At 47.7% G+C, this 12,359-nt stretch overlaps 1 protein-coding gene across 2 annotated transcripts in view; it reads left to right on the top strand.

Annotated features, from left to right (window-relative positions):
* FLAD1 (flavin adenine dinucleotide synthetase 1) overlaps positions 1–4,459 on the top strand; it is a 50,030-nt gene extending 45,571 nt beyond the window's left edge. For both annotated transcript variants that reach the window (XM_069218388.1, XM_069218387.1), the window contains 2 exons: positions 779–852; positions 1,626–4,459. In XM_069218388.1, coding sequence (XP_069074489.1) covers positions 779–852; positions 1,626–1,761 — 210 coding nt within the window. In that variant the 3' untranslated portion in view covers positions 1,762–4,459. The remainder of the gene's footprint in view (positions 1–778; positions 853–1,625) is intronic.
* Positions 4,460–12,359: the final 7,900 nt, after the last annotated feature.

Genomic DNA, 12,359 nt, shown 5'->3' on the forward strand with positions numbered 1-12,359 from the left:
TGCGTCCTGGCAATATATGTTGATGTCAAATTAGTTATAATTTGTACGGAACATAAACATTTTAAACACATTCCCCAGAATAGAAACTATACCTAAGAAAATATGTATGATGGCAACACAAATTTTAACAAACGTGTAAAATTAAGTATGTCAAAAACAGCCGTAATGGGAGGAATACAGTCACTGTTAAGAGTTGCATTGGACACAAATGGAGCGTATAATCGTTACATCCTCAAAGTAACTTTGATTTATAAAAAAAAAAAAAAAACGGATGGGATGCAGAGGCTATGACCAGTTTTACTCTGCTTCTACCATGGCGCCCGTGCGGTAAAGAACAAGGATTTCCTCTGAACTTGGAGAGATTCTCCCCACCAGCAGAGCAGGACTTGGATGTGATTAATTAGGAATAAACAGTCAAATTCCGGTCTTGGAAGCCGCTACTAGAATGATGCATAACAGATAGGTCTTTCGTTTGCTCACTTATCAGCGTGGCAGTGTGATGGATAGCAAAAGGCATCGATTAGGCCCAACAAAATCATCTGCATGTGTGCTTGATGCAACAGTGTTGTAGCGCCTGTCCTGGGGCAAGATACATGAAGAAAGCGCTAATTGTCTGACCTTCTTTTCTGAATAATCAGTCCGGTGGTTGAGAAGTGGAATTGAAGATACGGGTTTGCACTGTAGACATTATGCATTATTAGACAGTGGACTTCGGGTACTGTGTAAGTCAGGCACAGAGGATCTTGTCGCTTACTTTTCCGTTTTCTCTTCCCCACAGGATTGGACATACCGGGACATCTGGGAGTTCCTACGCACACTGTTCATTCCCTACTGCATCCTCTATGACAAAGGGTGAGTGGTTGTACACCCCGCAAGAGGAGTTATTGGGACAAAACCTTACTAGTCAGCTAGCAACCAGCAAATAGACGCATTTCCCAACAGATACCTATCTCTGAGATGCCACAATGGCTCTAGCAAATTCATCAGTAGGCAGGGGTCATTCTTTCCTATGGAACCAGATGAGTGTGAAAGTCAAAACCTCGAAAGTGGAGTAGGAAATCAATCCTTTGCCTAAATGTATTCAACTCATTGTTTTTCTCCTGTACTGTGGCAGAGTACTTTGGAATGCAACTTTTTCAATTAACCCTCTCGCTATGCTCCAGAAAAGGGCATTTGATGAAACAGTGCTCACCATTAGGAGAAAAGTTACTTACTCGAAAAACTGCTTATGAATAAACGTACGAGTGTAAAACCATATTTAAACCATATTTTATATCACAACCTTGGCCTTACACTCGTACAAAAGATAACTTGTCTAACTTCAACCTAAATGGCTTTATGAATTTAACTCATGTACTTTAATCTTTTCACCTTTACAAATAGATTTAATGAACAAATGGCTCGCAAAGGAAAAAAAAAGATTTAAAAGGAAAATATATATACATTTTTCTGTAAAGTATATCGTTAATACTGAGAATCATTGCTTTTCACGCCTTCAAAATCTTCTCCTCTCACCTCAGACAGGAAAACTGTTTTCTTGGAACCATTACAAAAGTGGGTGTATTTTTGGAGCCAGCCCCCTCTAATTATGCTTTTTTCTCACCTTTCCCCTGCATGTTGTCCAGGTACACCTCTCTGGGAAGCATGGACAACACTGAGAAGAACCCCTCGCTGCGTTACACGAATCACCTAGGTGTAGAGTGCTACCGGCCGGCCTTCATGCTGGAGAATGAGGACGAAGAGCGGACATCCAGGAAGTAACTATCCCTGTCTGTGGTGTGCTGTTTGTGGAGCAACATGTGACACTGATCTCCGGGGGGGGGATCACTAACCTTTGTGGTCACCCTGTGCCTTATGTTCTGTTTACTTTGGAGTGCACCCATCTGCTATTGCCCCGGTGGTTGCCTGACACTGGCACACGGATCTGCCCATCATTACCTCCCCTTGGTCCAATGTACAGGAAATACTTTCACGGATTGTGCCTAGGGCGCGTGGTGTTTGAGAGGTCGGGTCAGCTTTCATCATTCCCCGTACACCTGTCTTGCAACCCTGGTTCTTGGTTCTGCCCTCCCACACAGCACTTCCAAGTCTCAAACTGGAAACAGATCCAGGGCTTAAGTAGATAGGAGTACAGTCCCACAGCAAAACCCACAACCTGTGACTTTGCATTAAATGTTTTTGTTCTTCCAAAATCTAAGTAGCAAACATTTGTTGCTTGATTTAGAGTTGGGCGCTAACGGTACAAACAACTGATTTCATGAATGCGTGATACATAAGATTGATAATCCACTGGTGGCGCTTCCTCCACCTATGGGACGCATGGAGGAGGAAATCCCATTGGTACTTTATCTTCTATATATATATAGCACTTCTTGCAGTAAAATTGGCTTTTTCCATCAGCATCTAATACTGAATCCACTGAATGTCCTCCATCATAGGGAGACTATTGTGATTGGTTTTATTGTTCATTTTATTGTTAACTGTCTTTTATGTAGCTTCCAACGTGCCGTGGATATAGCATTCTGTAGTCCAGGAATGACTTTATGAACTGTTCTGAGGTTCTGTTGATGAATAGAGTCTTATTCGGTTTTGATGGTGGAAATTTGACTGGTGGATTCTTCTCTGGATTTGCACTTCGTCCAAAAATCAGAGCTAAGTTCATTACTACCGACTCCAAATTGGGCCCTGTGTGGGTTTCAAGTTTCCTCTAGATTACAAATTGATCCATTTTTTGCATTAATCAGGTCGTAGAACCAAAATGCTGCTAGTAGATATATTCAGATCCTCATGTGGCACTTCTACAGTAATGTCAGTCGCACCGCCAGAAAAAGCTTGTGGTCTTGCACCCTGACGACAGGAATAAGCATCCGGTCGCCAGGATACAGTTGCACACACGTCAACATACTCCCACACACAAACACTCACCCACGCACTCACGTCATACACCCCCATTCACACTAACATACATACAAAACACTGCACTTACGCACGCATTCACTCCCCTCTCCCCCCGCAGCATATACATACATTCACATCCCTCCTCCCCAGCGCACACATAGATTCACACCCCTGCACCGTATACATACATTCACACACCTCTCCCCCCTGCACTGCATACACGCACTGACCCGCTCTCCCCATTCACTCACACAAACATGCACGCCCCATCCAATCACACAACTCACCCTCTGTCCACATACACAAACACACCCCTCCCCGTCCACTTACACACCCGCCCTCCTCCCCGTCCACTTACATACACACACACATACACACACTCACCCTTTCCATCTGCTCAATCGCACTCATGCACTCAATTGCTCACACACGCACTCAGTCGCTCGCACACATGCTCTCACCCTTGTCCCCCATCAACACTCACTCACCTCCACCCACAATCACTCACACACGCAGAAACGCACCCACAAACACCCCCATTGACAACATTCACACATGTACTCACACACAGACACGCACCCACAAACACCCCTCACCCCGCATTCATGACATTCACTCACACACACACGCAGACACGCATTTTCCCCTGACGGACGATCCACTTACCTCGCCCGTTGAGGAGGTCATCCAGGAGGGGACAGGTCCTGGCGCTTCCACCGCAGCAGCGCCTCACCATCTGGACACCGCCACTCCGTATCACGGGTTGCAATACAGTGTGCGGTCTCTTCTTGGTGTGGCGGTACCGCCTCTGCACCGCCAACCGCTGACATGACTGGTCTCAGAATTCCACCCGATTTCGGGTGGAATTCAGGGATCAGTCGTTTTAGGGCTGTCCTAAGACCGTCGGCACTGGTGGTATTTCGGCGCCGGCGGTCTTTGGTAAAAGACCGCCGAAGTCATGATGAGGCCCATTGTTTCTATAGAAAAAACATAATAATAATAAACTAAATCAAAATGATGTCAAATACAGGATCAGTACATCGTATTTGTAGTACAAACACTCACTCGTTCATAATTTTTTAACCTGTGATTTACAGCTGAATATCATAGTGGTTAGGTTTTTGTTGACTTAGAGCAGATGAGAACAAAGATCACTTGGAGGGGATTGATCCATTCAATCCATTTATATACCTGTCATTTTACATGCAAAAGTGAGAGAGGAATGATTATTCAAATGGATTAATCTAGGCCAATGAGATATATAATAGATTGAACCTATTGATTTGTCCAAGTGGATTACTGGATTAATATTGCTAATTCAAAGATTTTTTTTTTGTATTACAAATACAATGTACTGATCCTGTATTTTACATAATTTTGATTTGATTTATTATGTTTTTTCTTTAGAAACAATATCCCCTAAAGCAGGGCACTTAGCCCTAAAGGCACTGGGATTGTTGGACATTTTTGTTATGGACAATCAGACTTTGTATGTGGGCACCAGTAGATGCTATTAAGAAAATCAACTAAAAAAGCAATAATAAATCAGGCAAAAAGTCAATCTTTGTATATGAGTTGTACTCAATACTTATTGTAGATTTGACTGGAGTGCTTCATTGGAGACCAATCAATTAACCCCAGTACAAAATCCCTTTTTGGGACACATTTGTAGTGCGACAAGGGGGCGTTATTCCAGATTTGGAACAACACGTTTTTTTTTTTTATACATACCTTTGATCAAGAGAAGATACCCTTTTATGCACAAAGAAATTGACAAATCTTATAAAGGAGAGTACGTTTTCAGATTAACCGGTACTGCATTGTCAACTCTCTTTGTGCAACATAGATTTGACCATCTTGCAAAAAAGGCTGGAACTCCAAAAACAGAGCACCATTACTCTCTGCTGAATCCTCTGTGGTGAAGACTTCCTCTTGGGGAAAAAGACTGCCGTTACCCACGTTTGTTCTGTCACTAATGTGGTGGCAGTATTATAGACGCTCCACCTACTGGATAGCACCGGAGCTATGTTGAGCTCCTGGCAAGGTAATCTGACTTGAGAATGTATTGATTTGGATCAATATTGAACCTCCTGGTCCCACAAGGAGCAAGAGGTCACTACATTAGCCCTGAACAACAGGCATATGTGGGATCCAACTGCAGCTCCCTTTGCCTGGGACAAAGAGTCAATGTAACACAGGCTCTATTGACCCAACCGTCCCACCACAGTAGGCATGAGTTGACCAGCATCTCCGATCATGACAAAAAGATAGAACAGGACGTTGAAGAGCGAGTACCGGAGGAAGGGTGCATTATGTATCTAGAGCAATACCATAGCCAGTAAAAACAGGAGCGTGGAATAAGAAGCAGCAAAATATACCTAAGGGCCGAATCCGGGCACTACAATCCAGAGTGACACAATAGTGGTTGGAACGTAAAGGACCTTTGCATCTTAGACAAGTTAAGAGCTGTGAGTTAAGGACTCCTCCACAGTCCTATCACCAGACAGCCTGTGCAATGGAGTAAAGGCTGCAGTCTCCAGGGGAGGCAGGAGTAGTCAGCCCCAGAAAACAAGAGAACCAAGTTAGGATCGAGCTGTGGCAGCTCTTTTCCCATCTGTAGGACTATGGAGAACTATGCACCTGCTGTCCTTCACAAGTTTTTGCACCTTGCTCAGTTGTGCATTCTATGACTGGCAGAATCTGTTGGGGGGTTTGGCTTTTGTGAAAACTCTTCAGCCCTGGGTGCAATAGTGGTAACTGTGGAATGAGGTTTTAAAAATCAGTGTGCTGTGAGAACAGTGGTCCATGTTTGCATTCTGTTCCCAATGACATGGACCTGTTGGATTATAGCAGCTGTTATTGCTGTGTGCAATACCTACCTTTCACGTCTTGGGGCTAGCCCGGGATGCACAGTCTGATGCTAGAATTCTATGTGTTTTAGTATTTGCACCCAAGAAGTTCAGTCACTTTTTCAAGACCACTGTACTGTGAACAAAAAATGCAATTTCTGATACTATCTCACCACAACTGCATCATTGATCGTCTCCCCTTGCAACCAAGAGGACAGAGGAATGGCATTCTTATTCTCAATGAGAAATAACAAACAGGTCCGCAACTGCCACTGGACACCTAGTATGCGTACAAAGACCACTAAAAGTGTAGATTACCATCCATAGACTGACCTACATTTCTGTCACCTTCCGCAGAAGATGCCTATATGAGCTACAAAGTATCAGTTTGAGGAAAGCTTTGGAAGGAGGGCAACAGCTTTGCTGTGCCAAAGTCTGCATTTTGGTTAATTTCTGAGGATACAACTACCTGTGGATTCCTCACCTAAAAAATTTTCCCCATGCGCCAGCATCTGACGGAAATTTTTCTTCTAGCTCTGCATGTCGACGATGATGTCACAATTGCCCATCTCCCACGCGACGCTGTATGAAGTCATCCAGGCAATAAGAGGTCCTCGTCGACATGCAGACATCAGTTCCCTTTTTTCCGTGCCTTCGAGTAACGTTTTTTTCTTCAAGGCTACCAGGGAGCTACTGTTTCACTTCGTGTGTTGCAATGTCTCAGCCACGAAAGTCGGGTTTTAAACCCTGTAGGGAGTGTGGTGGCCGAATGTCGGTCACAGACCCACACGAAAATTGTTTGTGGTGTCTGAGCTCTGACCATGAGGTCGAATCGTTCGGTTCATGCCAAGGAGCGGAGGCCAAGTTATTCTTGGCAAAATCGAAGGAGAGACATCACCATTGTAGGTCTTCTTCCAAGTCTTCGAAATTGCACAGGTGTCATTGAGACTCCCGGCGCCGGCATGATTCACGACGTCGATCAAGTAAAGACCAGTCCCGCTTGAGGTCGCCGTCAGCTCGACGCTGAACGACATGGGAAGTTAGTCTGACTGTAACACCTCCGCCTCGGACGACTCCTACTTCTCCGACGTCTCCGCTGTCTGTATTTGAAGTCGATCCTCATCAGGATTCAGCAGTCTCACCGGTGCAGACCGAGATGCCTGAACCAACGCCGGCACCGGCTCCGCAGGGATATCTGGCACCAGGCACAGACCCTGCCGCATTTCTTAATGCGATGTTTAACATCTTCGCCACCATGGCTCCGGGTGGTGGTCACTCAGGACCTTTGGGTCCTTTGGCGTATGACATGGGTGTTCCGGCTCTGTACAGGCCGACGCCCTTCATGCCTTTCCTTCCTATGGAAAGTGCTGGTTCGGCGCCGGTACCAAAGGCGTCGACTTGAAGGCCTGTGACGCCGATGACATCTGCTGTCCCGGCGCCGATGAGTTTGCCGCAACTTCCATCGACGTTGAAGAAGCCTACGGCGCCGATGGATCCAGCGTCGGATGAATCAGGCGTCGGATGAATCAGAGGGTCGTCACCGTCCGAGGTCTTCGGCGTCGGCAGACGCCTTATCGACGCCAAGGCAAGAGGCCAGGCTCCGCTCCAAGAGATTGGCTCTGAGGCTGCTTGAGGAGCAGGAGTATTAGAAGCAGCTCTTGGAAGAGGGTGAGATTGTAGAGCCCCTGGGAGACCTGCAGGGCTTGGACACTGCCAGTGGTTTGGACACTTCCCCGGAGTGGGACTTGGCATCTCCAGGGGAGTACACTGAAGAGGCTGCCTCTTTCCATTCGGTGGTCAGGAAGGCGGCGGATTTTCTTGACCTTCCTCTTCCAGCTGCTGACATAAAGACTAACATTCTTACTGAGATGTTGCACCGTTCTTCAGCAGTGGCAGAGCCGCTTCTTCCTTTTAATGAGGCACTCATAGACCCGATAATGGAGGTGTGGAAGAAGCCTGTGACTTTGACAGCAGTAAATAGGTCTGTTGCGAGGAGGTATCGGGTGGCTCCTGGAGATCCAGCATTCTTGGCCAGACATCCGACTCCAGAGAGTTTGGTGGTGCAGGCTTCAAGCTCCTCCCGCACTGCTCCTGGATCTTTTCCAGGGGTTCCTTTGGACAGGGAATCTAAGAGAATGGACCAATCTGCTAAAAAGGCGTTCTCTTCATGCAGCATGGCCCTTAAGTCAACAAATGCTACCTGTATCCTGGGCAGGTACATCTATGCTCTGATGGACGAGGCCAAGACACACTCTGGATTCTTACCTTTTGGCGGACGCTCAGGCAGCTGCGACCCAGGTTATCCAATCTGGGCTTGACACATCGGACTCAGTGGCCAGGGCTATGGGCACGTCCATAGCTACAAGATGGCATGCCTGGCTTTGGTCTTCAGGATTCTCTCCCGATGTGCAGTCAACCCTACTCGATCTGCCCTTTGATGGGGATAAACTGTTTGGGACAAAAGCTGACTGCCTTCGAGCGGTTCAAAGAGAGTAGAGCCACGGCAAGATCCTTGGGCTTGCAAGCTTCCGCCTCTACTCCCTTGAGATCGTTTAGGTTGTTTAGGGGGTTTGGGTGTGGCTCTTCCTTTCGGGGGAGATTCCAGGCAGCAGGACAGCAACCTACTACTGCTCACCCCTATAGATCATTTAGGGGAAGGGGTAGGGTTCGTACCAGAGGGGCCACCCAGCAGCACTCTGCCTCTTCCTCCAGAGGGGTGCAGCAGGGAAAGCAGCCTTAGTCCTCCATCACTCCCTTTGCATACATCTCCTGTAGGGGGGAGACTGTCACAGTTTCTCCACATGTGGGAATCAATAACATCGGACTCCTGGGTCACCGATATTGTGGGGAAAGGTTATACTCTTCCCTTTCGGGAATTTCCCCCTCCCATCCCTCCCCGCCCATCCTTCTGTTTGGAAGACCATCTTCTTTTACTACAACAGGAAGTTCTAGTCCTTTTGTTGAAAGGTGCAGTAGAGTTGGTTCCAGAGCAGGAGAGGGGTCAGGGCTGTTATTCAAGATATTTCCTGATCCCCAAAAAGGATGGTCGGTTAAGGCCAATCCTGGACCTTAGGATTTTAAATTGGTTCCTCAAGCAGGAAAAGTTCAAAATGCTGACCCTAGCACAGGTTCTTTTGGCGTTGAACAAAGGGGATTGGATGGTGTCTGTCGACTTGCAGGATGCTTGCTTTCATATCCCGATCTTCAAGTCGCACAGGAAGTATCTCCGGTTTGTGGGGGGTCGCAACACTATCAGTTTGCGGTCCTTCCGTTTGGTCTTACTTCGGCACCTCGAGTTTTCACGAAGGTGATGGCGGTGGTTGCAGCAGAGCTCAGAAGGAGGGGGATAGCAGTATTCCCTTATCTGGACGATTGGTTAATCAAAGCCAAGTCTCCGGAGCTCCTGCGGCGTCACCTGCAGTCAACAACCCAGTTGTTGTTCGATCTGGGCTTTTCGGTGAACGTGCCCAAATCTCACCTGGAGCCCTCTCAATGCCTCCTGTTCATAGGGGCAGTACTGGACACAACATCGAATCGGGCCTTTCCTCCGCCGCAGTGGATTCAGGATATTCAGGCGTTGATTCCAATGTTTCAGAATGGAGCGGTCGCTCCAGTCCTCGAGGTCCTTCGTCTTCTCGGTCTGTTCGCTTCTTGCATTCTGCTGGTCACTCATGCATGCTGGCACATGAGGGCTCTTCAGTGTTGCGTCCGCAGGCAGTGGTTTCAACACAAAGGAGATCTCAAGGACTCGATAAGGATCTCCAGAGACGCTGCAGCGGATCTTCAGTGGTGGGCTGCGGTCGGCAACCTGTCGCAAGGAAGGCCGTTCTCGCTGCCTCCTCCGGTGGCCACTGTTGTAACGGATGCCTCCACTCTAGGGTGGGGAGCTCATTGGGGGGACCTGGAGGTCAAAGATTGTTGGTCTCCAGTGGAACAGAGGTTTCACATCAGTCTGTTGGAACTGCGGGTGATATGTCTGGCTCTCAAGGCCTTCCTCCCTTCCCTTCGCAGTCAGTCGGTTCAGGTCCAGACGGACAACACTACAGCAATGTGGTATATAAACAAGCAGGGAGGAGTGGGGTTGTATCTTCTCTGCAGAGAAGCTCTGCAGCTCTGGTCCTGGGTTCAGCACCATCCGATTTGGTAACAAATCATTTTGCCGGAGTTCTGAACGTGCGTGCGGACGGTCTCAGTCGACGTATCTCGACCGATCATGAGTGGCATCTTCATCCAGATCTGGCCCTTTACATCTTCCAGGTTGGGGATATCCACAGATAGACATATTTGCCACTCGGGAGAACGCGCACTGCCCGTCGTTCTGCAGCTTCCAGTATCCGGTGCAAGGAGCTTTGAGGGACGCTTTTCAGATGTCCTGGAAAGGTCAGTTGCTTTACGCGTTTCCCCCCATACCCTTGATTCCTCGGGTCCTGAGGAAGATTCGCCAAGACCGGGCCAAGTCGTCTTAATAACTCCGGATTGGCCAAGAAGGGTGTGGTATTCAGCCCTTCTCCAACTCTCTCTGTGCCCTCTGCTCCGTCTCCCTCACAGAGCAGACCTCCTCTCGCAGTCGCAGGGGCAGGTTCTACACCCCCACCTCCAGAGCCTGCACCTACATGCCTGGAGATTGAATGGGGCAATCTGAGTATTTTTTCTCTCCCACCTGAGGTGGTGGACATTATATTATCGGCCAGGCGACACTCCACCAAATCTATGTATGCAAGCAGGTGGACTAGATTTATGACTTGGCGTGGAGAGAATCAAATTGATCCCTTGCGTGCCCGCTTATCTGACATTTTGTCATTTGTGTTATCCTTAGCGCAGAGGGGTTGTGCAGTTGCGACTGTTAAGGGGTATTTGTCCGCACTGTCAGCCTTTCTGTGCCTTCCAGACCAACCCTCCTTGTTTAAGTCCCCAATAGTTTTGAGGTTCATTAGGGATTTCATTAACAAGTTTCCGCCCACTCCATTCGTTATGCCGCAGTGGGATTTGAACTTCGTGTTAGCTTTTCTGATAGGTTCACCGTTTGAACCGATGCATTCATGTCCCTTGAGGTTTTTAGTTTTAAAAACTGTTTTTCTAGTTGCCATTACATCCGCTAGGAGGGTGAGTGAGCTCCAGGCTCTTAGTGTGGAACCCCCATATACTTCCTTTTTTAGGGACAAGGTGGTGTTAAGGACCAAGGCGGCTTTCTTACCGAAGGTTGGTAACCCTTTCATTTAGGACAGTCCATCACACTTTCTTCCTTCTATCCTCCACCTCATCCATCAAAGGAGGAAGAGAGGCTACACCGACTTGACCCAAGAAGAGCATTGAGCTTCTTCGTCGACTGGACGAGAGAGTTCAGACAGGACGATCAGCTCTTCGTCGGTTACGTGGGGAAGAGGAAAGGCAAAGCTGTCCGCAAGAGAACGCTTTCCAGGTGGGTCGTTCTTTGCATCAAATTGTGTTATTCTGTAGCAAAGAAGGAACCTCCTGTGGGGTGAAGAGCCCATTCCACCAGTGCTAAGGCGGCCTCCTCGGCCTTAGCTAGAGGTGTTCCTGTGATTGACATCTGCAAGGCTGCAACTTGGGCATCTCTCCACACATTTGCTGAACATTATTGTTTGGATTCTGAAGTCATTTGGCCATTTTGCACGGTCAGTGCTGCAGGATTTCTTGGTTTGACCATTCAGGCACCCACCACTGAGTGTGGTGCTGCATTGGGACTCTATTCTTTAGGTGAGGAATCCACAGGTATTTGTATCCATCAGAAGAACAAGTTACTTACCTTCGGTAACGCCTTTTCTGGTGGATACACTAGCTACCTGTGGAGCCCTCACGGTCCCACCTGCCTCCCCGTTGCCTGGTTGGTCTTACCAAGATATCCTTGGGTGAGCATCTGTATGTTGTTGATATGTATATACTGATGCAATGATTTACCTATGTTTATATATATATATGTTCGATGGCATGTGTAGCTGCAGATACACATGCTGTGCACATCCCGCCATCTAGTGTTGGGCTCGGAGTGTTACAAGTTGTTTTTCTTCGAAGAAGACTTTTCGAGTCACGAGATCGAGGGACTCCTCCCCTTTCGGCTCTAATTGCGCATGGGCGTCGACTCCATCTTAGATTGTTTTCTTTCCGCCATCGGGTTTGGACGTGTTCCAATACGCTCCGTGTTTCGGTTCGGAAAATTTGTTAGATATCGGAAGAATTTGACGGTATTGTTTGCGTTCGGTATCGGGTTAGTTAATACAGATCGACACCGAATTTGAAAGAGCCCTTTGGGGTTTTCGGTTCCCCGGCGGGGCCTGGTCGGCCCGACCACGTGCTTCGACAAGACTAATGGAACGGACCCCATTCCGCTTCTGCCCCGAATGCCACAACAAGTATCCTTACACAGATCAACATTTGGTCTGTAACTTGTGTTTGTCTCCCGAACACAAGGAGGATACCTGTGAGGCCTGTCAAGCTTTTCGATCGAGGAAAACGCTAAGGGACCGAAGAGCTAGAAGACTGCAAATGGCGTCGGCGCCGTCAGGACACCAACATTTGGCGGAAGAAGAAACCTTCTCCATTGCTGACTCGGACGAGGCCGAAACAGAAGAGACGCCGAAAACCGTGAGTAAA

This window comes from Pleurodeles waltl, chromosome 12, assembly GCF_031143425.1.
Source record: "Pleurodeles waltl isolate 20211129_DDA chromosome 12, aPleWal1.hap1.20221129, whole genome shotgun sequence".
Taxonomy (NCBI): domain Eukaryota; kingdom Metazoa; phylum Chordata; class Amphibia; order Caudata; family Salamandridae; genus Pleurodeles; species Pleurodeles waltl.